Source organism: Anoplopoma fimbria, chromosome 24, assembly GCF_027596085.1.
Source record: "Anoplopoma fimbria isolate UVic2021 breed Golden Eagle Sablefish chromosome 24, Afim_UVic_2022, whole genome shotgun sequence".
Taxonomy (NCBI): domain Eukaryota; kingdom Metazoa; phylum Chordata; class Actinopteri; order Perciformes; family Anoplopomatidae; genus Anoplopoma; species Anoplopoma fimbria.
The window spans coordinates 16,056,652-16,084,555 of NC_072472.1; the positions used below are offsets into that span (position 1 = coordinate 16,056,652).

General features: G+C 39.1%; 2 protein-coding genes across 2 annotated transcripts; both read left to right on the forward strand.

Annotated features, from left to right (window-relative positions):
* Nucleotides 1-1,984: 1,984 nt before the first annotated feature.
* On the forward strand, nt 1,985-12,057 carry abcg4a (ATP-binding cassette, sub-family G (WHITE), member 4a). The gene is made up of 14 exons (XM_054626214.1): nt 1,985-2,213; nt 7,024-7,141; nt 7,227-7,359; nt 7,443-7,493; nt 7,918-8,063; nt 8,166-8,289; nt 8,501-8,615; nt 8,703-8,842; nt 10,155-10,253; nt 10,394-10,562; nt 10,664-10,764; nt 10,852-11,010; nt 11,546-11,664; nt 11,832-12,057. Exons 1-14 carry the CDS (start codon nt 1,985-1,987, stop codon nt 12,055-12,057), a joined length of 1,929 nt encoding a protein of 642 aa, XP_054482189.1.
* Nucleotides 12,058-16,862: 4,805 nt separating this feature from the next.
* LOC129113356 (histone acetyltransferase KAT5) lies at nt 16,863-26,036 on the forward strand. The gene is made up of 16 exons (XM_054625593.1): nt 16,863-17,037; nt 17,118-17,184; nt 18,371-18,439; nt 18,580-18,716; nt 19,615-19,683; nt 19,768-19,950; nt 20,534-20,704; nt 20,793-20,867; nt 21,520-21,582; nt 21,860-22,108; nt 22,210-22,299; nt 22,391-22,531; nt 22,661-22,754; nt 22,870-23,029; nt 23,522-23,603; nt 24,122-26,036. Exons 1-16 carry the CDS (start codon nt 17,008-17,010, stop codon nt 24,254-24,256), a joined length of 1,815 nt encoding a protein of 604 aa, XP_054481568.1. The 5' UTR covers nt 16,863-17,007; the 3' UTR covers nt 24,257-26,036.
* Nucleotides 26,037-27,904: the final 1,868 nt, after the last annotated feature.

Genomic DNA, 27,904 nt, shown 5'->3' on the forward strand with positions numbered 1-27,904 from the left:
GGAAGAAAAAAAACATGACAGGCATATTGTTCCCCTGACGATTCTCGGGGATGCAGTCTTCATTCGGGGCCGGACATGATTTTAATCTGGGGAGTTAGTGTAGTGGATGCGGGATGGTGCGCGCCGCACCCCGAGATCTATTGATAAGGAGAACACACAGCTCTGTCTTTTAATGCCACTCGACCGATACGGATTTTCCCTGGACTGTAGCGCACAGTGAGCATCTTGTTGTTGTGTTTTTTAACTGGCTGGGACGGTTTGGGGACCTTCTCATGTAGAAGGATTGTGCTGCTTCGTCTGAAAGGATCAACTGAGCACTGTTGCTCTCACCCAGAGAGGAGAACCAGGGCTGAGCTGCTCACCTGGTCATTTCAACACACAATAATAAGTATGTCTAATACTAGTGTGAGTGTTTGAATGTGCATGTGCATGTGCATGTGCATGTGCAATGCAACACACATCAGGAGCATTAATGCATATATGTCCTCATAATTATGTATGTCCCCTCTCCCTACTGCTTTATCATTTTACAGCCTAAATAATGTCTGGTGTTTTTTATTCTCAGCAGTTTGTTGTTAACAGGTCCTTTTTGAAGAGCTGGCAGCATCCCCCATCACTGACCAGTCACTGCAGAGCACAGAGTCACCACACCACTGCAAAGCTACACACTTATAAGCCATATTTCACCCCCACTTTTACAATGGCTGTGTGTGCTCACATGTCCTTGCTTTGGGGCGGCACATGACCAAACATGGAGGCCTTCAATCTGACTAAGAGGCCATTAAAGCCTGTCTGGGTTTGACTGAGCTTATATGCAGACTTGTAATGGAAATTCACTAATGGCACAGTGATCAATAGAAGCCATGGTCAATTTCCTTCTCTGGCCCTCTTCACATGAGGAGTTTTAACTGCACATATACAGTAGGTTATACAGTAGGTCATGTATAGTAGTACTACGAGCAAGAGAGAATGCATGGAATGGCATGGCAGCAGTGGATTTTTGTGTACAGCGATTATGTGTTTAACCTTAATACAAACATTTCTTTTTTTATGCTACTTTTTAGTCTATATTCAAGGTTTGCTTTCCTTTGTACACAAAATAGACCCTTTTAACTGTTTTCCAACTGTTTTTACAGCATTAGTTGTTTTTGTATTTTAACAGTACACTTTTATTATTAATAAAAGTACTGCACGCAATTTATTTACAATTAAACACACATCTCATTTATTTTTAAACATGATCATCCTTTAGCTTTCAACTGATTACATGGATCTTTATTTACAGGTTCTAATCTGAAGTAGGGCCCTTCATTTTATTTTTTTTTAAACTCATTTGAATCATGCACATAATTCTTAAGCATATTTTTGTTAAATAACAACTGAATTTTACCTGATGAATGAAATAGAAATGGCAACTGGATCTCGTGCTGTCACACCTCCTGACATCTAGGGTATATTGATATTTGGTGGAACAACATGGTTCAGTTTCAGATTATTGTAAAGCTAATGGATACATATCATAGAAGACACTTCAGACAGGCCGCCTCGTCTAAAAGGAAATTTATGTGAATCAGCAGTATAAGCGTGCTGCAGGACTGAAACCAGATCCTGACTCCTCACACTCAGAATCTCATTCCCCTCAACCAGCCAGTTCATAATCATAAAATAAACTATAATCAGATCATAACCAGCACCTAGTTTGAAGATGGTATCTGCAATCATCATAAAATACTTCCTGCAACACCTTTGTGTCCACACATCTGTTGAGGCCCTAGTTTTCTATGAATCAGTCCACCAATTAGAAAACAAAGGAACCAAATCCAATCAATGAATTGTTTGCCTTGCTGGCCAGTACATTTTAATCTGCATCTGATGCTCTTGAGGTTAAAAATATGAGGCTTCTCTTTTGAAGCAGGAGAGTGGAGTTGAGCTTGAAAACAGTTGTCAAGACTGACATGTCTGTCCTCCTTTGCAGCCTTCCAGCATGGCCGAGAGGACACTGGAGCAGGGCTCGGTCAGCATCCCGATGGAGGAGACCAAACTCCACAGTGGAGCTCCTCCGGAGGCGCCGCTGATCATCCACTTGAAGAAAGTGGAGAACCACATCACCGAGGCTCAGCGCTTCTCCCACCTCCCACGCCGCTCCGCCGTGGACCTGGAGTTCAATGAGCTCTCTTACACCATCCGCGAGGGTCCCTGGTGGAGGAGGAGAGGTACTGCATAGCTCAGTTCACATAGTAACCATGATGAAGAACAAGCAAGCACCACCCATGAAGATCAATATCATCTAAAAGCCGTAGTGACATTTAAGACAAATCACATTTTTTTCAGTGTTAGTCTGCCTCTCTTGCTTTGCTCTATTGTTCTGACACATGTAGCCCAGCCCTGTCCTCACACACACACACACACACACACACACACACACACACACACACACACACACACACACACACACACACACACACACACACACACAATTGCAGACTTACACCATGTTGTAGCAGGCAGTGTGCTGGTAAGCTTTGCTGCTCTCAGCAGAATTTAGACATAGTAAATAATTTACACTCGCAGGTTGGCAAACTGCTTGCCTCTCTCTTCCCTGTGTTGTCTGACGATAGGCGGTGAGTCAGGCCCACGATTGATCTACTCATGAAATATGAACAGTATTTCAAATCACCGCCTTTATTGATGATGAGCCTCCAACCTTTGGTCATTTCTGCTTGTCAATAAACCACCCATGTAAACTATTATGTTTAGCTGCTCTTGTTACGTTCTGTATGCTTAGCAGGGCGAGGACGGTGGACTTCAGAGGAATCCTCTATTAACATTCGCCACGTAGCATCCTTAGGAGAGGCCTTACATTATGCATTGCAGGTTGTCCTGCGGAGCTCAGACATCCGGAGGGAGCTCGGCGTAGAGCCGCTGCTCCTTCGCGTCGAAAGGGGCCAGCTGAGGTGGCTCGGGCATCTGATCAGGATGCCTCCTGGACGCCTCCCTTTAGAGGTTTTCCAGGCACGTCCAACTGGTAAGAGGCCCCGGGGTAGACCCAGAACACGCTGGAGAGATTATATATCTCGTCTGGCCTGGGAACGCCTCGGGGTTCCCCAGGAGGAGCTGGAAAGTGTTGCTGGGGAGAAGGACGTCTGGAGGACCCCGCGACCCGGCCCCGGATAAGCGGAAGGAAATGGATGGATGGATGGATGGTTGTCCTGTATATTATTTTCAGTCTTGTGTAACATTGATGTGGAATATGAAAGACTGACAGAGGACTGTTTGTTGTTCCCCTGTGGAACCTGAATGTATGGATAGGATTCATGTGGAGGATCAGAAAGCATTTGATGCCGGTCTTTAGTGGTATCGTCAAAATCAACCTGTGGTTTCTGCTTTTGTTTGTGTTGACTCTTCACGGTGCTTGCTTCAGCTCATCAGGCTGTTGATGTGTGAGGAGGAAGTGTCTCAGCTCTTACTAATTAAGCTTTGCCTTTCATAGAGACGCTCGCCTGCCAATTTACTTCCAATCTGACTGAACCTCCCGTCATGTACTTCCAGTTCACTAACATCCAGCTCCTTATAACCCTGTTCTGCCTCTCCAATTACCTCTGCCACTCATACAGTAATATAATCAGGGTGTTGCGCTTACATTTGACATGAACTGTAGCTTACACTGAGCGGCTTGTTGGTGTTTGTGTCTCATTTGACAAGCTAAGCTCAGAGCTGCAGTTCCTGTCTGCTGAATCAAAGCTGTAGAGCAGGTGTAATCACAAGGAGCTTGAGGCTGTTGTTCTGCTGTGGGTTTTTGGTAGTCAGAGATTATTTCTCCTTGAAAAAATACATAATTTTTTGTAATTTCTGTTGAACGATATGCAGCTGATAGAGGAAAGAGGATGACGTGAACAAGGAGCTTGAACCCATGATGTCATTTGTAATTCAGTGTGTTTTAGTGTTTGAGACACTGACACCATACTTATGGGGCGGCTGGGGCACATGAGGTAGAGCGCTTGACCTGCAACCACAAGGTCGGTGGTTCGAACCCCTCTACAGGCAACATGCCGAGGTGTCCTTGAGCGAGACACCTAACTCCAAAAATTGCTCCCCGGGCGCTTCATTGCAGCCCACTGCTCCTCCGGGATGGGTCAAATGCAGAGAACCGAATTTCCCCATTGTGGGACTAATAAAGGCTTAATTATTATTATTATTATTATGAGTCACTCCTTATAATGTCTGTGGCCAATAAAATGAGATTGCGGAGGAAGACGTTGTAAAGCAGTGAATGTAGAATTGTTTATTTTATTGTAAAAGGTCTCAGGAAGGCAAGGTGATATATGAGCTGCCCACCGTCTGCATTTGTTAGAGGTTCTTCTTGGCCATTTATCACTGTTAGGTTGTTGTTGCTGTGACCTGCTTTCATGTTGAGGGTATTCTCCTCCTGTTTAGGAATCTCCTAACCGGTGAAATACTGGGCCAGCCACCTAATGGGGAGGACAGGAAGAGGGATCGAAAGCAGGAAGAGGTTTACATGCCTCTAGGTGATATCAGCTCTGCATTTTGTTACTCACTGCAATTGAGTCTCTGCGTCTGCATTGCTGAATTGTTAGAACAAAAGAGGAGCGTGGTCATCTTTTCAGATAAAATCACATCTCCTGATCAACATGTTCTGTGCTGCTTAGACAGTTCTCCTTTTAAAATGCATCACCATGCACACGATAACTCAAATTTATGAGCGTGAGGTAAAGTGACCTATGCTGCTTCACTACTCACGTTTGGTAATTTTCTTGCAGGATGGTTATGAAAATGTATGATTAGGTGTAATTAGATTTAAATATAAAGAAGCCTTGTATTTGGTTATTTATCCTGCTATGTTGTAGACCATAGGGTCAGACAAAGTACAACAGAGGTCAATGCGAGTCTGTATATATGTAATATGTATTTGTCATGTGAAGAATGGTAGCAGTTTATACAAAGGGTGAGTATGTTGTCTACTAAATGTACTGATGTGAGGGGGATGGACCAATAGAGAATTATCAAGGACATCAGACAGCTTAATGCTTCATTTTGGTTCTTTCATCCCCTCTGTGTGTACAAGCTTGGAGAAATTGGTTTAGACTAAAAGACATGTTTTTATTTCTTTAAAGCTGCTTACAATTAGCCATAATTAGTATTTTAGCTTGAACTGAGTTGATTTATATAGTTATTCGTAGTTCAAATAGCTTAATTTAGAAGAGAACTCCACTGACTTAACACATCAAAGTCTGTTTACAGGTCTTGTAGAGTAGCACATGTGAAAGAATAGTACATTGCCTTTTGTGTCTCTAGAAGAAGCTGTGCAAAGTCTGATAAATTGCCTTAAGTGATGTCTCTTAAGTCAGAGACAAGACTAGACAAGCTTCCCATTTCATCTTCCTGTGTGGAAGATGATATTTAATTGTACTTCTCTAACATCCAACCATATACAAAATTGAAATGCTAACTAGAGGGAGTACTCTTTTTAAAATACATTCTAATCTATTACATGCACATGAAGGCATTTTATATAAAAAGGCAATTATCCTGTTGTGATGAAATGCCTTTTCTATGGTGCAGCGGCTGCCTGGCTGTGCTGTGTATGTTTGTATGTAGTCAATTAAACATGGTGAATACAGAATATGCAAAACAGGTACTCAAATTTCATCACAGAACCCAGAGTTTGTGTAGACAGTCCTTTGAGATTAGAATAGTTGTCAGAAGAAACAAACATTGATCAAGTTTGAGGGAAAGGAACTACTTTTCTTCAGATCATACTGCTTTATGGCAATGTGATATTCCTAGTGTGAGAAGTGAGTTGTCATTTGTGTCAACGGCTCCAATTTGAGGCATGTGATGACCCCACCTCAACCGTGACTCATAATAATTTGTCTAACAATTACTTTGATATTTCCTATGAGATCAGACTTAATGTACGCTGTCACATGCTGTTAAATCGGTGTGTCTTTGACAGTGAGGGGACTGAGGTCAGCTTTCGGGAGACTGGGTGATCAGGATTCGTTTATTATGCACAGGGTTGGATCATCAGTATGCACCACATGCCAGAGCAGGGCTGCTTCACCGACAGCAGGATGCTCTGCTGTCTGAATGGAGGCACTCTGATGTAATAACACTGCGTGGGAGGAGGGGGCACTGCCATTAGGCCACTTTACTCATAGAGTGAGGGTTAAGGGGGCTGGCAGCTCTGCTGAGCCCCGTACACAGATCGAGACAGGATGAAGCATCCCTGCAGAAATCGGTGAGGTTGAGGGTTTGACAACAAGAAAGAATACAAACAGTGCCTTTTTAACTTTCCACATCTGGAAGCTTTTAGATAGTCAGTTTTAAAACTGGTTTGCATCATGATCGTCATCAGAAGGCCATACCACTTCAACTATTGTCAAAACCACTGCAGGGAAGTAATGTCTGTGGTTTTTCTGTTGGCGACACTGAGGAAACCATGTTCTTAAATCGTTCTGTACCTCATTTCTTTAGTTGTTGTTTTTTACAGTGATGTATGATAATGTTTCCCACCACGTACGTATGATTGACTGCTCTGCTAGATCTGCCTGATGGTTCCTGGTGTTCAGTATTAGCAGCCAGTGACTTCCTATGCTGAAGTGTAATTAGGCTCGCTGTCTGCATAATTATCTGTAGAAGCATTTTAAGAGGAATTCCATTACTCAATAGTTGACCTCTAATGTGTGAGATGGTGCAACATACATTCAATGGCTTGTGTTAAATCTAGCTCTGAAAAACCTCACTTTTATACACTTGCTTTGGTTTTTGTGCTTATATTTTTCCATCTTTACTCAATTAGATTTTTACTGGTCTTTAACCAGTTATTTCTCCTCTGTGATTATTGTTGAATGTTCAAAATACACTTTAGCAATATTAAGTAGATCTTGTAATAATATGTAGCATAAAAAGATACTAAATGTAAATGTCTGTGAATGATTGATTAGAAACATTTCAGATCAATAAGAGCACTATAAATAACAGCTTTCCCTCCCATTTTGTCAGGTTACAAAGCCCTCCTCAAGTGTCTGTCTGGAAGATTCAGCAACAGAGAGCTGATTGGCATAATGGGGCCTTCTGGTGCTGGGAAATCCACTCTGATGAATATTCTGGCGGGGTACAGGTGAGATATGGAAGATCATACTTTTGACGTAATTCACTGCTTAAAAAATGGCTGTTATATAATTTATTTTTCTATTTGGGAAAAGGGAGACAGGCATGAAGGGCCAGATCATGGTAAATGGTCGACCGAGGGACCTGAGGACCTTCAGGAAGATGTCCTGCTACATCATGCAGGATGACATGCTGTTGCCACACCTCACTGTGAGGGAGGCCATGATGGTGAGGTCATATAAAGATAAAAAAAACCCAGCTAAATACTTCATTAAATCCTAATTTTCAATCGAGTTCTATCTGTCTTTCAGGTTTCTGCCAATCTGAAACTGAATGAGAGCATGCAGGTCAAAAAAGAGCTTGTAAGTTGAATATATTGATTGCATTTTAATTTACAGAATTATTTTCAGCAACAGGTGGGCAAGACAACAGAAATGTGTCAAAGTAGTGCTCAGCTAGTAGTCATTATGGGTTGTATTGTATATTAATGAGCCAGCTTTCTTTATGGTAATATTTGTGCATCAACATATCCTGTTTAAAAAAAAAATCTGATTCACTGGATAAGCTAAATACAGGCATTTCCATTTGATTTATAGATGAAATAACACTTTGGTCATTAATGTCACGTGACTTCCTATAAATGGATAAAACTAAAAGTGTTCATATATCAACATTATGATATAAGGTCACATGTACCATGATTGTATATTTCATCCTTATCGCCCACCCCTACTGTCAGTTATATGCGTCATCGTGTTTCCTCATTTGTTTCTGATTGTGTCTAAGGTGGATGAGATCCTGACTGCTCTGGGTCTTCAGGAGTGTGCTCAGACACGCACCAACTGTCTCTCTGGAGGCCAGTGTAAAAGACTGGCCATCGCCCTGGAGCTGGTCAACAATCCTCCTGTCATGTTCTTTGACGAGCCCACCAGGTAGGACATTATTTGGCTGGTTTAAATGACTGAAATCTCAACATAAGTACAGATTAAATAATGTCTCTATGGTTTTCCGTCTCGTCTTGTGTCCCATCCTAGTGGTTTGGACAGTGCGTCCTGCTTCCAGGTGGTTTCCCTCATGAAGTCTTTGGCTCTGGGAGGACGGACAATCATCTGCACCATTCACCAGCCCAGTGCCAAGCTCTTTGAGATGTTTGATAAGGTAACTTGAGTCCTTCTAGTGCTGAACACATTTAGCTTTCCATTAGCTCTCGCTCAGATCAGGGCACTGCAGGTTAGCATGATTCATTTGATCCAGCTGACAAGCAGCGCAGCAGTCGATACACAGTTCTGTTGTTTTGTTCATATATTATTCAGACAGTTAGTGTGTTGGAAACAATGTTTAATACGCTGTACCTGTGTTCCTCCTCCAGCTGTACATCCTCAGTCAGGGTCAGTGCATATACAAGGGCACAGTCCCTTACCTCATCCCTTATCTGAAGAACCTGGGCCTCCACTGTCCAACATATCACAACCCTGCTGACTTCAGTAAGTCAAGCATCTCCATTAGTACAAGTGTGTGTCTGTGTTTTGTCAGTGTATTTGTTCTTACTAGCTTGTCCTCTCTGTCCTCAGTCATTGAGGTGGCGTCAGGGGAGTATGGGGATCTGAATCCAGTGTTGTTTGAGGCTGTCCAGGGTGGACTGTGTTCAGAGGAGGGCAAGAAGAACTCCAGAGACAAAAATGGCTCTTCCTCTCCCTCTCATTGTCACAGTGTGAGTTGTAACAACCCTCTCACCCAGCACCACATCTACATGTTTAAGATTAACACACGTCATAAACTCACATCACGTAGCAATAAAAAATGTAAGCCGTATAACCACAGAACACTGAAAATACCTACATTTAATAATGTCAAAGAATTGTTGGAAAACAGGAAACTGCATCAGACTTCAGTGATTTCTGATGGATTAACTGCTTCCACTAAGAAATAAGTGATCTACGCATTTACATGAAAAGTGAAGTTTATATTTCAAATCTGCAAAACCACAATGTGATAGAAATGCCTAATTCCATCCTTATTAAACAAGATATAATAAAATAGCGGCGGTATCGTCTATTTTGATCACAATAACTCTAATAACTTGATTTTTTAATTTTTATAAATAAGTTATTACAGCCAGTAAAGGAAGCCCATAGGAAGTCCTGTAACCCATTCCTGTACACATCATCCAAACTGTTCCCCCTCTCCTCCACTCCATCGATCTTTCTCCTCAGCCTCTCTCACTTCCTCTCACTTGCTCTCTCAGCCCCATAATTCACCTTTGATAAGAGCATCAGCTAAATACTAAAACTGTAAATGTCAACCACCAAGAGCTCTCTGATATACGGTTACTCCTGTATGATGCATTTTTTTCCCCTTCTACTCGCTACAATATTTGATCAGTTTATTGATTTTGTCTGTTGCCCTTTCTATCTTCTGTTTTCGGTGTAGGCATCAGCAAGTAACCTTTACATTAATAACCAGAGATTATGATGTTCTTCATTCTCATATACGTCCATATCGTTCTGACTAAAGCCCCCAAACCTTCATCTTCTCTGATTACATGATTTAATATATTGTTGCAACTAAAGCGACCTTCCACTTCCACTCAAAATACCTGCCATCATTCATTACCTAGAGTGTGGTGCACACACAGTGTGCATTGTGTGTTTAGAGGTTTAATTCCTTTAGGGAAAAAAGGTTTGTCTATACTAACATTATAACATTGTTAAGAGAAAGTGAACTGTCTCTTCAGCATCAGATTAGGGACGACTTGAATACATTCTGAATCATGAACTCAGATAACATATTTATTACATGATGTAAAATACGCTCGCAATTTAAAAAAAACAACAACAAGAACAAAATTAATAAACAATCAGACTATTTGTATTCTTCTTATTTTCAAAACTTGACTTAGGAAAGCATATGCCTTTCAAAAGTTGTTTTGTATCTGTGTACTGTATATTGTATATATATTTATCATTTATAAGTGTATATTATTTACATAATTAACTCTTTGTCCTCACTGTCTTTCTCCACAGGAAACAGGAACACTTGAGAAACATAGCTTTGCCACCAGTACATTCACACAGTTCTGCATCCTCTTCAAAAGAACTTTCATAACAATATGCAGAGACGTGGTAAAATTATTATTCGTCTATTTCTGCTCAAACTCTGACTGTAACAGGCAAAGCCTATTTCTAAAAAACAGGTTTAGTTAGACTCCTGATATCAATTGAAGGCTTTTGAGTAGTGTTGATGTTTATTTTGTGTTTTCAAGGTGCTGACCCACCTCAGGGTGATGTCCCATATTTGTATTGGAGTGCTAATTGGCCTGCTTTATCTCAACATTGGAAATGATGCCAGCAAGGTCTTCAACAACACCGGTTTCCTCTTTTTCTCCATGTTGTTCCTCATGTTTGCTGCACTGATGCCCACCGTCCTTACCTGTAAGATGCTGAGTCTTGGGAGAGATGGGAAACATTGATTTGCTTTTGTCTGTTTTTCTGGTTGAAGCGGGAATTTTTTTAATACTGCTGTTGTTCCACAGTTCCTCTGGAGATGTCAGTGTTTATGAGGGAACATCTCAACTACTGGTACAGCCTGAAGGCCTATTACTTGGCCAAAACCATGGCTGATATACCATTCCAGGTAATATTCAAATGATTGAGCACATAATGGTTTGGACATGATTACAGTATATTTTAAATAAGCGACACTACAAAATCTCTTCTACAGGTGCTTTGTCCAATCATTTACTGTAGTATAGTGTACTGGATGACTGATCAGCCTCCAGAGGCGTGTCGCTACCTGCTCTTCATGGCCTTGTCCACATCCACGGCCCTGGTGGCCCAATCCCTAGGTCTGCTTATAGGGGCTGCATCCACGTCTCTGCAGGTAGGCAAACATGCATACTTTTAAGTCCTCCTCCTCCTCTAGAAAATGTGTTTTGATTCTTTAACTTCACTTGGGCGTTTGACCTTTACTGTGCAATGAAACTTGACACGGTAATGTAACACAATAATTTTACTGCAGAGTAATTATGAAACTAATGTTATCACTTTATAATGAGTAATGAACAAAGAGTAATTGATTACGGTTTGGTGGAGTTAGAAAGAAGTGAGAAAACCTCTGTAGCCTGCTCCTCATCTCTTCTTGAGGGCAGTGGCTCGAGGCTACATTGGCTCTCACTAGCATGACACACCTAAATCTCCAGCTGAACTGTTAGTGGTCGGGTTGCATTGTGGGTAATGTGGGCACCACAAAGAAGAATGAGTCGAATAAATACGACGATATTTCTGGTTCTGCTGTATTGTCTTTGATCCTTTTCTTAAACTGTCCATCGTGAGTCCAACAATGTTATAGAAGTGCAATACTAAGTGTTCCTCTAAGTATCTGTTATTTATTTGAATGTCACTAACTTGCTCCACAGGTGGCAACCTTCGTGGGTCCAGTCACAGCCATACCTGTACTCCTCTTCTCTGGCTTCTTTGTCAATTTTGACACCATTCCCAAATACCTACAGTGGAGCTCTTATGTTTCCTACGTCAGGTACTGTAACTAGTTTATGTAGTTCAAATTTCACAGACAGTTCAGCCACTATTTTAAGACTTTTGCCTCATGTATTTTGTCTTCTGTCTTTGTGGCGAGGCTTTGTTATCTGAAACGATTCTCTTTAAATGAGCCTGGGTTCACAAGTTATAAATGTTGTCTTTCAGGTACGGCTTTGAGGGGGTGATACTCTCAATCTATGGGATGAACCGGTCGGAGCTGGAGTGTCCAGGAGTGGTGTGTAAGTTCCAAAAACCAGAAGAGGTCCTGCAGCTGTTGGATGTGGAGGACGCAAAGCTCTACGTGGACTTCATGGTGCTGGGGGCTTTCTTCCTGATCCTTAGACTGGCTACTTACCTGGTTCTGCGCTACAAAGTTAAGTCAGAGCGTTAAGACGTCCAGAGGCTATTGGATATGGACGCCTGCACATTTCAGTGGGATAGTAAGCAAACATATAGTCTCTCTTTCTCTATCTTTACATTACATATTTCTACAAAAACATACACAAGTCCAGCACATAAAATCATCAGAAAGCTGTGCTGCACCACCAAACTGTACAGAATAATATTCTCTTTTAAACAGTTTGTTATTCAAGGAAAAAGAAAATGTGTTTGATCTGTCTCCCATTAATACGTGTCCTTCAGGTAATAGTATTTTCAGCCCACCATTACCTTCCAAAACTATTGTATATCTGCACTATACATAAACAGAATACCCTACAAAGTATCAGAAAGCATGTGTCTTTAAACTGAGAAATTTTGATTCAGCCCCTGGGTTTATGGGGAGCCATAGTGACCATTGTGGTGCAGGAGCGTCCAATAACTTGTAGTTTATCAATCCAATGCCTAAAAAGATAATCCAAGGCTATCTTTTGATCAGAATCCCGTTAATTGATTCGTCTTTGGACAGCACACATGAAGATGCCATAGGAACACGATTTCAAGATGGATACCTTCTTATTTCCTTGAGGAAAAGTGGAAACTTTCAGTTCCAGAAAGTTTTTGTGCGGCTTCTCACTCTCCTGTAGGATCATCTCATCAGGTATCTTTACCAAGACGCTGAAACAATGGCTTTTGTTTACGGAATAGGACCTTCACAAACCGACTGCCAGTGGAAGACTTTCCACGCTTTCCACCTCCAGTATGGATCCTTTTTGCAGGACCTTCTGCCCTACCATTGAAGGTGGTAGAAAGTTTATGGATGAAATGTTTGTAAAAATGTCAAGTCCTATACAGAGACTGGTGTTTATTCACCCGGCAACCAGCCCTATGATTCCTTAGTTGCTCCTTAATATAACACGTTTGTTTCCTCCACGAGAGGAGAAAGCATTCAGTGAACAGGGAGCTGATTGTGAAATCAAACATGACTGCGGATTCCAGCCTGATGCAGAGGACTGTTGCACAGTGGGAATGGGGTTTCAGGTGAAGTGAAACAGCCAATTCTGTAGTTTCAAAAAAATCTAATCGGTGTGGCTCTTTGGACACATTTCTTTGATCTGCTTGTTTCCACACGTTGTATGACTCTTTAGCTGCCTCCTCCCTGAGCTACGAAAGGAAACAACTTTTTTTCTCTCCTTCTCTTCTTCTTCTGCTTTGCTGATGTCTGACAGATGTGTGTTGTCCAAAACAATGCTAGATACTTGAAATGCTGGCTGGGCAGTTTTTGTGCCTCTGATCTAGAATGATTTGAGTTTCCTCTGCTTCATTATTTGCACATACACCTTAAGTCAACGTACATGCTGGTTCAAACACACACAGCCACACACAGGCTCCTATACACACAGACATACACACCCAAACACACACAAGCAAACACTCACATTCACCCTTGGCAATGTTTAGTAGAGTCCTCCTTGTTGCAGGGCAATGCAAATATTTTACAATAGACTTGCTATGAAATATTTCTTACTTAAACTATGCTACTTAGTAACCCTTATTATAAGCATACAATTATTAGTATATAATCAATGATTGTACAGTTAATATGTTATGCTGTAAACAAATGTACATTTGCACTTTTCAATGTTTGTTCTTTTTTATTTATTTGTATTTTATTTTATTTTTTATATATCTATGTGATGCTTTAAAGTATAACGGGAAAACAGCAACCGAATGTTGCATGTTCACACTAGGAATGAAATTTATGAAATATTAAATTTCAGAGTGATGCGTAACGATTTATTTCCTCATCCAAATGTATGTATCCTGACATGTTTGAGGATATGCCAATCCTCTGCTTTCTGCTGAACATTTATAGAATATCTGGAATCGAGGGCGTCACCACTGTAGATAAAAAAAAAGAAAGAATCAGGAGCGAAATGTACCGTAGAAATGTGTGAAATGTGCTGGAAGGAAGACAACCAAATGTATCATTATGTAGCTGAAGAGACTGGTGGTCTCTTTAGGAACAAACTGGATCAGTGAAGCAGATCAGTGATCAAAGATCTGCTTCACTGTTCAGCAGGTGGAGTCCTGCTCAGACAGAAAGCTGCAGGTGGAGGTTTGGATTCTGTCATTAATAGCAATAGTCAACATTGTGTATTTAATTGTTATAACCTCCACTGCTGTGGCATCGATCAGTTCATATGTGTTTATATTAAGACCTTGATATGAGTCCTTTTGTTACAACGAGTTTTATTATGTGCAATAACCATCCAAAGGTGTTTTAACTCTATGGGTTTCAACAGAGGAAAATGTGACACTGCAATCAGTCTCTTTTCATCTTTTCACTTTAGTTGGAGTGTTTAATAAATGACCATATTAAGGATTTAATTGGAGGGACAGAAGCAGAATAATAATAGAAAAATGTACTGTACTATGCTGGATAAGCTAAAAGCACCAGGCAGATATTTTGTTTTTAATGTCGGACCAATTGGTTCTTAAATTAGTGCAGGGCAATGTGTAGCATGGGAGAAGTATTGCTTAAAGTCAGTTTTACTGTCAAAATAGCAGATATACGTTTTAACCTTTCCTTAAATATATTAAAATCCATGAGTTGGAACCAGACCTGCGGGTATGACTTTGTATGGTAAAAAGAATAAGCTCCAACCCTGGAACAAAGCAGGGATAATTGTCAGTGTTCAAGTCCTTAACCAGTCTGGGAACGTCTCGTCCTGAGGTCTTAAGGCCTTATGTAGCGAAAAATAAATCCCGTTAATCTTGTGACCAAAGACGGAGCTCCAAAAAAGTTGCCCCCTATGTGAATTAAATCAAGATGGATTTTTCTGGTTTCTTAAGATTTGTTTCGCAGTGTCCTTTCCAGGTTAGAGTGGTCATCACTGACAGATTTGATTTGGCTCCACTGGAGATACTAAAATCACGTGAAAGCAGTGTTCTGAAAGTGACTGTGTATGTTGACGGGCGTATGTTCAAGTCAAACTGCTTCGCTCTCTTTGACATTTTAATTTATCATGTCACTATTCACCATTTCACCTGTTTGTCATAATACGCCACCTGACTTCTGTGCACTCTATCATGCATGGTAAATAATAATATACAGGCTGTCCCTACAGAAAGCTATGTTGTCTGATTGAAAATAATAAGAGAATGGAAGGCTGTTTAACACTGATTGTTTTTTCTTACATTTTTTTGTTTGTCATACTTTTTTTTCATTTACAGTTTAATTTATGGTTAATCAACTCAAAAAATGCAAGTTCTGTATACTGAACGCTGTTTCAAGGATTATAATAAAGATCATTTATAACCTTTGCCCTCGCTCAGTGAGATGATTCGCTCAAACACTTACTGTTGTAAGTTCACATGTATTTGTGACAAAGTTTATTAAGTTAATTTGGATATGGTTATTTGTTGTTTGCTTAATCAGATATCCCACACTTACAAGTTCTTAAGAGCACTGAATACTTCATGTATCCTGTACACAAGGGTTTTTAGAGCACGGATGCAGTCTGTGGAAATACATTTCTTTATAGCATAACCACTTTTAGTTCACTCTTCATATGAATGTGCCAGAGGCAGTGTTTCATGTCATGAATTAATAAGGAAACACCTTGCTATTAATAGCAAATACTTCTAACTTTGACCAACTTTGAAATGTGAGCTGTATTATTGTGGAAGGAACGAGACAAATATTAAGAAGAGAATTAGAGAGTTTTTTTTTTTTTTTTAATGGAAAGCTGGATGTAAATTTCATCAAGAACCAGAACGTTCTGAATGACTTAAGCACAATTTTCCTGATGATTGCAAGAGCAGTAAACACAATGCAGCATAATAAGCATTTAAGTGCCTCTGAAAATGTGCATAATAGCTTCATCCAATGCGGTGAAGCAGTTTAGCCACAGCTGAGAGCTGATGACAAAAGAAAAAGTATTTTGAGACTTTAACAAGATTTGAATTCATTTTCTAAATCACACTGCAGTATTCTACACTCTCACATGTAAAAAAGACTCATAGCTAGATTGGGTCAGGTTAGGAAACTAGATTTAGGACTTGGATTTTGAGCTGCACTCATAGTTGCCTGTAGAGTAGGTGAGAAAAACAGGTATTGTTTCCATGGTTGTTATTCAGCCTCAGATCCCATATGGTCTAACTAATATTTAATGCCCCTCTGTGTATTAAGCCATAATTAATGTTGTAAATGAAAGTCATGTAGAGGGTCACATTCTGTACAAAGCCTGTTTATTTGCATTGCTCTTTGCTTGCTTAGGTTGTAGTCAAGAGGGACCCCTGCTGCCAAGAAGTCTTTACCATCCTTTTTTTTTTTTTTAAATAAGCAGGATTACATTAGTATTTTGCATGTCCTATGTCAGCTATTCTTGGCCACTGGGCCAGCATATTTCCCTTATTATTTCATCATGTTGTGTTTTTTTAATTAATTTATATGGGAATGTAATCAAGAGATTAAAAATAATAATAATCAGAAATGGGCCTTAGGCCTCAAGTTATAAAAGGTTGAGAACCCCTGTCCTGGTTCATTACGACTCATGCAGTCAGTCTCTTTGTGAAACTATGTGTGAGAATGAATATGTTAAATGTCACTTAATCTCGATAAAATGAGGCTGGTGCCTGGTTAGATTTACGTTTATGGATGTGTGCACTCACTCTTCTGGTTGTCCACTCTATTGTAATCTAATAGGTTTTAATTGGTCACCCTAATAAGGCCTCAGCCCCGACACACAGGTCGATGCACTTACTTTCAAATCAGCTCGTAACCTAATAAAGGTGTTGCACCACGCCAGCCACTCGATGAAGACTCCTGCTTCTTTCTTCCGGGATCGTTTTACGACTTCCGCTTCCCACGATCATCCAAGCAGGTTCATCTTGCCGTTTATATCATCTTTGTTGTGCACCGGCATTTTCCCACAACACCCTGCTCCTGCTCTCACAGATGACGAAAATGGCGGACAACGCATCATCGGTAGGTTTTCAAGCGATATAATTTTATTTTAGAGACATTGATCAGTTTCAGGATGCAAATTGATGTATTGTTTTCGACAGGTCGAGATTGTTGAGGGCTGTCGCCTCCCCGTTCTTCGTAAAAACCAAGAACACGAGGACGAATGGCGTAAGTATTGTCCGGTTGTTTTTCCAGTGCTAAGCTAGCTAATGCTAACTAGCGAACCTCAGCTGTTGTTATCAGACGCCTCGGCCTCCAGTCAAAGCACTGTAAACACCACACTCACAGGGCGCACGCTTGGCCTCACAATGTTACATTATTTAATTTTAACACTTGCAGAAACCACCCTTACGTTCAACATTTAATTAACTAGCTAAGTCTTGTGGATTTAGTAAATAATAGGCATTATTTGGGGGAAACTTGGGCGAAGTCCATCTGTCATCACGCTGTTGTTTACAAATCTGAGACAGATTGTTTAGGTTGAATATTTGGTTGTCAGAATGCAGATGTGCTCACTTTAAGGATCATGTTTGGACTAAAGTGGTCCAGTCGTTACTGAGAAAAGTAAGAACCAGATGAAATTAGTCAAATCAGTCTGACATCTCAGTGACACGTGTTATTGTTAAGCTTCACTACTGTGACATATAACCTCATGTCCAAGTGGGGTTCATGCAGTGGTTCCTATACGTCTTGGCTTGGTATTAATATTTTAAATGAAAGCAATAACCAAACTGTTCGCTGCTCTTTGTGTCTGTTTATGAGCAGTGAGTTAGGAGAGGTTCCTATCTTTAGAGTTTTCTTAGTTAATTCATTTATAATAGAGGTCACGAGAAGTAAAACTATCCACTCTTACTAACTATAGAAGCTAAGAACAAGAATATTTCTTTGGATAATTTGTGTAGTACTTGTATTTTTTAATTTTCCTGTATTTATTAGTAACTCGTGACACCTTAGATTTATCTTGCATTTAGGGATACAGTTTATGTTTATTTGATGTATCATTTTGTCATTGTTTATAGAATGTCAGGATGTTATGAAAAATGGCCACTTAAATCCCCAGAGCTTTGTGAGGGCTTTTAGTTACTGTTGTTGCTGAACAACATTCTAAAGCCCAAAAGACAATTAATGTAAAACATAAAAGGAGCAATTTGTTACACTTGAGTAGCATTTCGCATATTTTCGTTACATGTCTTTTAGTACTAGTTGCTACTCGAGTTTAGTGATTTCTACACAAATCCTTTACCCCACAATGCTTGTCTAAGCAGCTGTTTTATGGATGTCCATGAAAATAATTTTGTCAATTTGAGTACAGGTCATTGCGAGTTTTAATTTGACTTATCTGCTTTTCTTACAGCGCTGGCGGAAATTTTAAGTGTGAAGGAAGTGTCTTCGAGAAAGCTTTTCTATGTTCACTATATCGACTGTGAGTATAGTTTGTGTTTCATCTTGTTTTTCTTTTGACATTTTAACTGCACTTGCACTCACTTTACAGACTGAATTAAGTAACACAGAAACATCACAGCAAATGTCTTTTTGTTTGTGTCAAACTGCTTGTGTTAAAAGTCAACAAGCGCCTGGATGAGTGGGTCACAGGGGACAGGCTGGACATGAAGAAGCTTCAGTTCCCTAAGAAAGAAGCTAAAACGCCAACCAAGAACGGTCTTACTGGCTCCCGACCCAGTTCTCCAGAGAGAGAAGTGGTAAGTGTTTGCTACGCCACCAAATGTTTATTTTTTGTTGTTTATTATGTTTATTATTCACACTGCCCAACAACACACCAAGGTTTGCTAGGATCTTTTTACCATTGGGAAGACAGTAGTCAACACTATATGAGCCTACATTTTACATCCCAGCGGTTTGATAGCTGCAAAAAAGCGACTGAGTAAATTTAAAAGATGACTTCAAGGAAGGTGAGATAAGTCATGTTTCAGTCTAGTTAGCCCTTTGTATTGCATCTAGGGGCTCCCAGAATATAAAAGTTAATGATAATGTCAGTCTCAATTACTCTGTTATGAATATTGCTTAGTGGATATAATCTATATATAGTGTACATCGTAAAAAGTTAGTTATCAGTGGTCTATACCACAAGGGCACAAAGAAAAATTCTAATTTAGGGTTTTTACGTGTTAATAATTTTTCACTGGTGGTTTGTTTGCTGGGCAAAAAAGATTCAGTTCATCTACAAAAAAATAGCCACAGTTTACATGGTCACTTTGCTAATGATCTACAATATTTTGCATGCTGCTTGAATCAGTAATTTATTAAAAAGCACCAACTCTGTATATGGTGTGTTTGCTAGCTGTATAGGCACAGGAATATATGATCAATGATTCTTTTCATATATTCAACCAAGCCTCAACACCAACTCAATTTTAGCAAAACATTTATGGAGTGTGTGATATAGACGCACTCATGAAATCATTAGTTTTCAGTCTACATTGTTATATTCATACATATTCAGATTTGATTTAGATCGCCACATAACTGTTTATTTTCGATGCTAGTCAGTTGTGTGTGCATTCAATCCCTGAGTTTTAATCTGAGGGTTAATACGTATGTCAGTTAACCCCCTTCCTTCTCCCTTTGTGTTCAATTCAGAGAAAGAGTCTAGATCTCAACGTACAGTCTGCCACAGCTCCTTCCAGAGGCAAAACCCTCCCCACACCGGTACAACTTGAATTTACACATTCTAGAAATGACTGAGACCTTGTTTGAACCTGGTGTTAACATGCATCTTGTGTGATCATACAGCTATCGGGTCATGCTGAACTGCATGGGAATCCAGAAATAAACAACCACGAAATAAAAAAGGAAGATGCCGATCCGGTCGTGCAGATCACATCTGGAAGTGCTTTAACACACAGTGTATCCAAATGTTTGTCAGGGGTATGCACTGGACTTGTCAAGCCACATTTCAACTTCAAATCTTTCAAGGTAGCTGGTTTTCTCTGTTCATGTTGTAATCATTAATGTTTTGCTGAAAATATAATATTCTATGAGCTTTTGGTGTCTACAGATGTAAGATCGATTATTTAAAAAAAAAAAAACATGTACTAAAGCAGCTAACACCATAAAACGCACAACAATGAAACAGTGGAAAGTTGTTGATGCAGGTAGTTTAGCCATTAAAAAAAACCAGTGGAGTTGCAGCTGATCTGTTGCATCTTAATACCAGGTTTTAATAGGGCGTATACATTTGACTAGTTTAACCTGGAGATAAACAGAAATTGATAAAAACCTGCTTAATGTGATACGCTGTGGCCAATTAACTAGACACAGTTTTAGCTCACATCAGTGAACAGACTGCAGATAAAATTAAGATGGCACTGCTTCATGACATAAAACCGGAGTACTTTAAATCATTACATTGCTGTCTAATCGTTAACACATGAACACATGCCTCTGGTCTGACTGGAATCAAAAACTCTTGTTTGGAAACAAAAATTCTGATTGGTTAAAGTGTTTGGTCTGTGTTCTCATTTTAAGCCAAATGACTAACAACGTTTGTTTGCTACAGAAGAGAAAAGTAGAAGCCCCTCCGTTGGCGACTCAGGTTCCCCCGGCCCCCCCTGTGCCCTCCCTGCCAAGTTCAACTGAAGCCTCTCAGGCCTCTGTTTTTCCTGCCGGGAGGGAGCCCAACACTTTTAAGGCCCGAGAAGACCATGAACCGATCTCCTCGCTCACAACGGTAAAGAAAACAGTCTTGGATTGTTAAATGTTTGAGTGTGGTTTTTTCACTGGCTAATGTGCAACTTCTCATTTCTTTGTAACTATAGAACGGCACTGCCCGGCGACTCATCCCCTCGCAGCCCGGGAGGAAGAGAAAAGCTAATTGTGGGGGAGCTGATGAGGTATGTAACTTTAGTTTATTTCATCTTTACAGGCACCCTAATATTTTCTCATTTCAAATGTTTGCCTTATATTAGAGTCTTATGCATGATTTTATCTGTATTTTGAGCACTACAATGTAAAAAAATTATATACGTATAGAATTAAATTCTACACCTTAGTCAAAGAACTAATTGTATATGGTCATAACATTCTCCAGTATAAAAGCCCAGATGACCACAAATACTGCCTGTATTATTTTTTAGCAGGATTTAAGATTTATTTTGAATATTTTGTCAGAAAATGAATCCAAAATCAACATATTTATCACATTAATGTTTTTTAGGTTGTTATCCTACTTTACTGTCTTCAAAGAGAATAGCTTTTCACCATGCTTATTTCTTTATAACCATCCTTACAAAACACAAGTGTCCAGTATGTTGACAAAAAAACATTTGCCAACTAATCCTTTAAATCTGTGAATTTGTCATTACATTTAAAGAACGACTCATGATTGTCAGTATTGCTGGCTCCTGATGAATCCAACCTTCAATTGAATAAAACTAAAGTTCAATATTGTTTTCAATTTAACCAAACTGTTGAGTGTAAATAAGAACCATTTATTTCCTTCCTTTTTGTTTCTTAAAGCCTGATTTTTGTGTCTTTTTCTGCTAGATGATAAAGGTTCTGCAGTATAACAACCCTCAAACAGCCAGTGTCTTTCTACCACCACCAGAGGTCAGTTTTATTAACACCCATTGATTGTATGTTGCTGTGCCTTAGTGGGTCAAATAAAACAGGTGCTGGTTGCCTCAGTGCCAACTTATTGGTAACATGTACAACCACTGTGATTATTCATGTTACTTATTTAAAGAACTCTAGATGTGTAGAACTCTTAAAATACATATGCTCCATCTGATCAAGCAGCATTTTGTTATAACACAATTTTGAAATGCATGAAATAACTGCAGCAAATGTGCCTAATGTGCCTAATGTCCACATTGTTTACCTTCAGGATTCCCAAGACAGTTCAGACGGCATCCCAACTGCACCCCGCATGACGGGCAGTCTGGTGTCGGACCGCAGCCATGACGACATCGTCACCCGAATGAAAAACATAGAGTGTATAGAGTTAGGACGCCACCGACTAAAGCCCTGGTACTTCTCACCGTACCCACAGGAACTCACCACTCTGCCCATCCTCTACCTCTGTGAATTCTGTCTCAAGTACCTCAAAAGCCTGAAGTGTCTCCAGAGGCATTTGGTAAGAATCGTCAGTATGTCACTATCTTAAGCCCTTTAATCTCTGGCTGCCTAGATTGTTGCACGTGGCGCTCATCCTCTTGTGTTTTACATCTTTGACAGACAAAATGTAATCTAAGACATCCTCCAGGCAACGAGATCTACCGCAAAGGCACCATCTCATTTTTTGAGATTGACGGCAGGAAAAACAAAGTTAGTGATCAGAGGATATTTTTCTCTCTCCTCAAAATGTTTTACAGCATGTTTGTTTTTGATTAATATATGTCTGTGATATTTTTTCCAGACTTATTCCCAGAACCTGTGTTTACTTGCGAAGTGTTTCCTGGACCACAAAACCTTGTATTACGACACAGACCCTTTCCTCTTCTATGTAATGACAGAGTATGACTCCAAAGGCTTCCACATAGTGGGCTACTTTTCTAAGGTACACAAGTTATGCAAAACTCTTTTTAATTTCTGGTACAGTGTGTATGTACAGTCCACTCATTACATCTTGGAAACAGTCCAATATTAAACAGGGCTTCCCAAACAAAACTTAATTTTCTTTGTGCAGGAAAAAGAGTCGACTGAAGATTATAACGTAGCCTGCATCCTGACCTTGCCTCCCTACCAGCGGAGAGGCTATGGCAAACTGCTCATTGAGTTCAGTAAGTGAAGCATCAAAAACAGTGGCACAGTGCCAGTAAATATACGTACATTCAAATACTTTTTCTGTGTTCACCTCGTCTTTGCTAATCAGTTCACTATGTGTATGTTTGTCAGGTTACGAGCTGTCCAAGGTAGAAGGGAAGACGGGGACTCCTGAGAAGCCACTTTCTGACCTCGGTCTTTTGTCCTATCGTTCCTACTGGTCCCAGACCATCTTGGAAATTCTCATGGACCTTAAACCCGACAATGGAGAAAGGCCGCAGATTACAATCAAGTATGAGATTCATGGCATTTTATCTCAACCTTTTAAAGCTAGGGTTGGTAATGTATTTTAGATTGATTTTGGTTATAGTCGTTAAAATTCCTTCCCGACAGCAATCAATAAATCATATGTATTGTCAATAAAAAAATAATCTGGTGTCTGTGGCTGCCACAGGACATTTAGAAGCCTGTGCCATCATTTATTGGGCTCAATTGAATTTATTTCTAACGGGCTACCTGCCTGTCTATGGGCCTACCTGCGCACACTTGTTTACCTTGTCTAGCTAGATTCAGCAACTTTTGGAGCTAGTGTTGCCAAATATTTTAATTGGAAAAGAGTTGGGTTGTTGTTTGGTTGGATACTTTAAAATATCAATTATACCCTTGTTGGTTTCTCAAATGTTGCCAACCCCAACTTTAAGTGTCTCCCAAGAATATTTTTTTCATAACAGCAGTTTAATGATTGGCTCACTTTTCATTTGACCTGTTGTTTTTGAACCTCCAGTGAGATCAGTGAGATCACAAGTGTAAAGAAAGAAGACGTCATTTCAACGCTTCAGTACCTAAACCTCATCAACTATTACAAGGTAAGAGACCAACGATGTGTTCCTTTTTTATTTCCTTCATCCTCATCCTGAGCACCTTTGCATCCTGTTTTGTGTGTTTTCTTTGTGATTTTCCAGCCCTCTGCTTGGTAGTTGGATTCCATCCACTGTAAAACATTAGAGCGGTTAAATTTTTTTTTCTGTCAATAGTCTTTACACAACTTTCATCAGACTTTCATCTGAATCTTTCATTTGTTAATGTTTTAATGTGATGATAGGGAGAAGCATTGTTTAATTGTTCTATCAAATAACAATGAAGATAGTTGCGATATCGTAAGAAGGCAATCAGAAAAAAGCTTGCTTCTATAAAAATTGATCACTGATGAAATAAGCAATATTTGACCCCAAAGCACAGGCAGCTGATATAATACAATAGTGGTGTTGACTCGGATCACATATTGGTGTGGCCAGATGTGTTTATTTTCCCCCCAAAATAATGCTCTAGAAAATATGATGTGACACTCGGGGTAAAAGTTTTTATTTTTGTCTCTTGAATCTAGGGCCAGTACATCCTGACTCTTTCAGAGGACATTGTGGACGGACATGAAAGAGCGATGCAGAAGAGACACTTGCGAATAGATCCAAAATGCCTTCACTTCACACCTAAGGACTGGAGCAAGAGGGGCAAGTGGTAGAGTCCCGGCCAGCGTCACTGAATACCCTCCCCAAACCGCCAGATAGCAGACTTGAAGCAAACAGTGGATCAGATCAAGGTTTTTTTCAAGGTTTCTCAAGAAGAACCTCAAAACCTTTTTGAACCCAGGACTCTTTTTCAGATAAGACACAATGAACATAAATTGTCACTTGAGATGCATAAACTTTTATTGTGAATATTCATTGTATATTGTGAATTTAAAAGCTCTCACACTTGGGGACAAAAGAGAGAGACTGGTTAACCGTGACACCGCCAAAATATACAACACACCTTCTACTGTGTAAAAGATCCTGTTTATGACCGACAGTGCGTTTAAAAGTGAGATATGGTGTTTGTTTAAGAGTGTAAATTTAAGCCTAAAATGGGGAACTTACAGACCACCTAATGAAAATATTGTTTAATAGAGAACAATTTGTGATCTACAGTGAATCGCCTCATCTGTTGACAGTCAACATTATGTAAAAAAACACAAAGGGGATTTATTTTCCATAAATTCAACAAGGAAAGGTCGTTTTGTTTTAAATGTGTGAGTTTTGTCTACATCTGCCACACTAAGAAGTGGCGTTAAAATGTCGTCGTCGAAATTATTAATGTACCCCCAAACATGTCAAATTCCTTGTGTGACCCTTTCCAACAACACCCTAGTCATACATGTCATATTTAAGAAACCTTAGTTGATGACAAAAGTATAAGACTTAAAGCACTCCTTAAACAATAGGACAGCACTCCAAAATCTTTTCTTCACTTTCTACTTTGAGTATACATTTTTGTACAAAGTGTGCAGGCTTCAAAACGTCTCCAAACACCTCTTCCAAGTTTGAATTGTTGTGAAATACAATACCTACTGATAAACAAGTCACACATACACTCACACTTAATAACAGAGACTCAATGATAAATGTATTGTCAGATTGTAAACAGTGAGCGTAAAACAAATAACATTTTCGGATCTGTTTTGGGAGAACAAAATCAAAAAAATTCTAATTCTCATCTCAACGCACAGATAGTAACTTTAAGTTTATTGTGATTCTCCTCCAGTGCCTGAATTAGTTTTTGTCTTTCAATGAACAGTGAGGACAGAAATGTTCTAGTAGTTATATGGCTCACTTGTTAATAAGAAAAAATACATGTATTTAAATAAACATCCAGAACACTTTAGATGCAGACAAACATTTCAAAACTAGACATCAAGATCTACCGTCATAAAGTTGTTTAAGAGCCAACAAGGACGATTCCGGTTTGTTATCCTTTACAGTAGCAAATCTGATTTAATTTCCCTGTTTTAAATAGGTGGAAGTATTTATGCTCTTTGTGATCATTCAGGTTATTCTTTCTTTTTTAATATATTACAGTGTCATAATCATCTTCACAGTGTGCAATGAGACAAATCAATTCCCCGTGTTTAAACTTATGTTCCCTGAACTGTACATATTGGACCTGATTGTAAAAAACAAAAAAAAGCTTAGAATACAGAAGCCATGTTGAACTGTTAGAAGAATGTAAATTTTGTGTACAGTTGTCTTTAGTGTCTTTTTTTACTTAATGTAAACTAACTGGCTGCACAATATCAACAGGAAAAGACATAAAAATGGTATCTTACTTTCAGTTTTGTGTTTAATGTTTACATGTCACAAAGGTTGTTGAATTTACCCTGTTGAAAGGATTTAGTAAATCTTTAAGTGAAACACAGTTGAAAGTATGATTTGAGCGTTTGATATAAAAAAAAGTTCTTGAATTGATAAAAAAAAACATTTTAAAAAAACATAAAGTGTCTTTAAATGTGTGTTTTTAAAAGTGAGTCTTTCCCCCATTCGGTGTGCAGTATTTTTATTGGCAGATAACCAGCTTCAACTGTACAGGTAAGACATTAAACCAATGTTTAACCGTGGTCAAGTTAATGGATGTCACCTAATATCAAATCTGTATTAATGAATAATATCCATGCAGAGCTATGTAGAATATAACTTCCATCTGGTGTTAATGTGAGAGATTATCATCTGTAAAACCCAAAGATGAAATCAATGCAATGTGGATACCAGTCCAAAAAACAGTTTGGGTTAAGCTCTCTTTTCTGCAAGTCTGTTTAAAAGCCACCAGAGGGCAGCATTGTGATTTTCCCTCCCTGTTAGTGCCAAATTGCATTACCGAAGTTCAAACCACAAGCTAAAATTAGGCAATGGGGGTGTTTGTTGAAAAGAAAATCAAATAGTGCAACCTCTCTATTGAGATTCTGTTACAGTTGGCGAAGGAATGGGGAAAATACTAACAACAAATGGACACCCGCAGTGGATCAGAAGTGGTGAACCAAGCTACAGGTAGATTTATACCTCTTTAAATATGATCCTGAACTGTGTAATCTTATTTCAGTGCTGCAAGATAATTCAACGTTGCTTCCAGTTCATTGTTTCTGCTGACTCACACCTTTGCAGCTGGACAGAGCGAGGTAGGCAAACAGCTGCCGGTGTGAAACCTTCATTAGCTTCCTCTGCAGGGGGCTTATAAATCTGGTGGCTCTGCAGGAACATTCTTTTCTAACTTTAGCATTTCAGGTTGAATTATCAGCCTCTCAGCTCTGGTGAAACATCTCTCAACATCACATCACACCCATTTTATTTCTGCACCTGGCAGAGCCACACCAGCTCCCACGAGGGCCGAGAGGAATTTCACACTAATCTAATATCCTCACCACATAACTCATTTGGGCAACTTTCTGACATTTAGCACATTTCCTCATCCTGATTCCTGGCTGGTGGTAGATTGTTTTTTTATCTGGACCTCTGAGATCCAAGTATTCTTTTTAAATATCCGGCTCTGTTATAAACTTACAAGAATATATATATATATATATATATATATATATATATATATATATATATATATATATATATATATATGTATATATGTATATATATATATATATATATATATATATATATATATATATATATGTATATATATATATATATATATATATATATATATGTATATATATATATATATATATATATATATATATGTATATATATATATATGTGTGTGTGTGTGTACACACCAGAGCTGAAAAGATTATTCGATTAATCAATCAGAGCAACAAGAAGTAAAACAAATTTTAAAGCTAAAAATCCCAGTATTCTCTGGTTTTCACCATTTTAATAGGATGATTTGCTGTTTAAAACATTATATACTAAATATATTTTGGGTTTGGACAGTTAGTCAGACAGAAGTTTACGAATGAGCCTTTGTTTTTCCTTTTCCGACTGCTCAAGATAGCCCATTTTTCTGCAATTGTTTCAACAACATGTTTGTGATGTCCCATTCAATGATATATGTCATAAGAGGGACGCAACTTAAAGAAGACAAATGTCTTTCTCTGCAGAGAAGAGCTTTAGGTTTTTTGAGTTGTTGCAGTCTTCTTGGAACATTTCCACACGGTGTCACTGCAACACTAATTGTACACAAAATGACCTCTGGGGTCAGTTTGAGAGGCTCAGACCATCACAAATCATGCTTACCATTATAAATACCAGTTGGTCAAGTGGATATTATATTAATGGTATCAGAACAGGAAGCAATATTGGAAAGTCTTAAACCAGTCAGAATATTTACATTACATTTTTTTGTTAATGTG

Coding starts and splice junctions, on each gene's coding strand:
- LOC129113356 (XM_054625593.1), top strand. CDS start 17,008: ATGACGAAAATGGCGGACAACGCATCATCG. Junction 20,868..21,519: donor ATTGTGGGGGAGCTGATGAG/GTATGTAACTTT, acceptor TTTTTCTGCTAG/ATGATAAAGGTTCTGCAGTA. Junction 22,532..22,660: donor TAGTGGGCTACTTTTCTAAG/GTACACAAGTTA, acceptor TTCTTTGTGCAG/GAAAAAGAGTCGACTGAAGA.
- abcg4a (XM_054626214.1), top strand. CDS start 1,985: ATGGCCGAGAGGACACTGGAGCAGGGCTCGGTCAGCATCCCGATGGAG. Junction 7,494..7,917: donor TGCAGGTCAAAAAAGAGCTT/GTAAGTTGAATA, acceptor ATTGTGTCTAAG/GTGGATGAGATCCTGACTGC. Junction 10,563..10,663: donor GATGCCCACCGTCCTTACCT/GTAAGATGCTGA, acceptor GTTGTTCCACAG/TTCCTCTGGAGATGTCAGTG.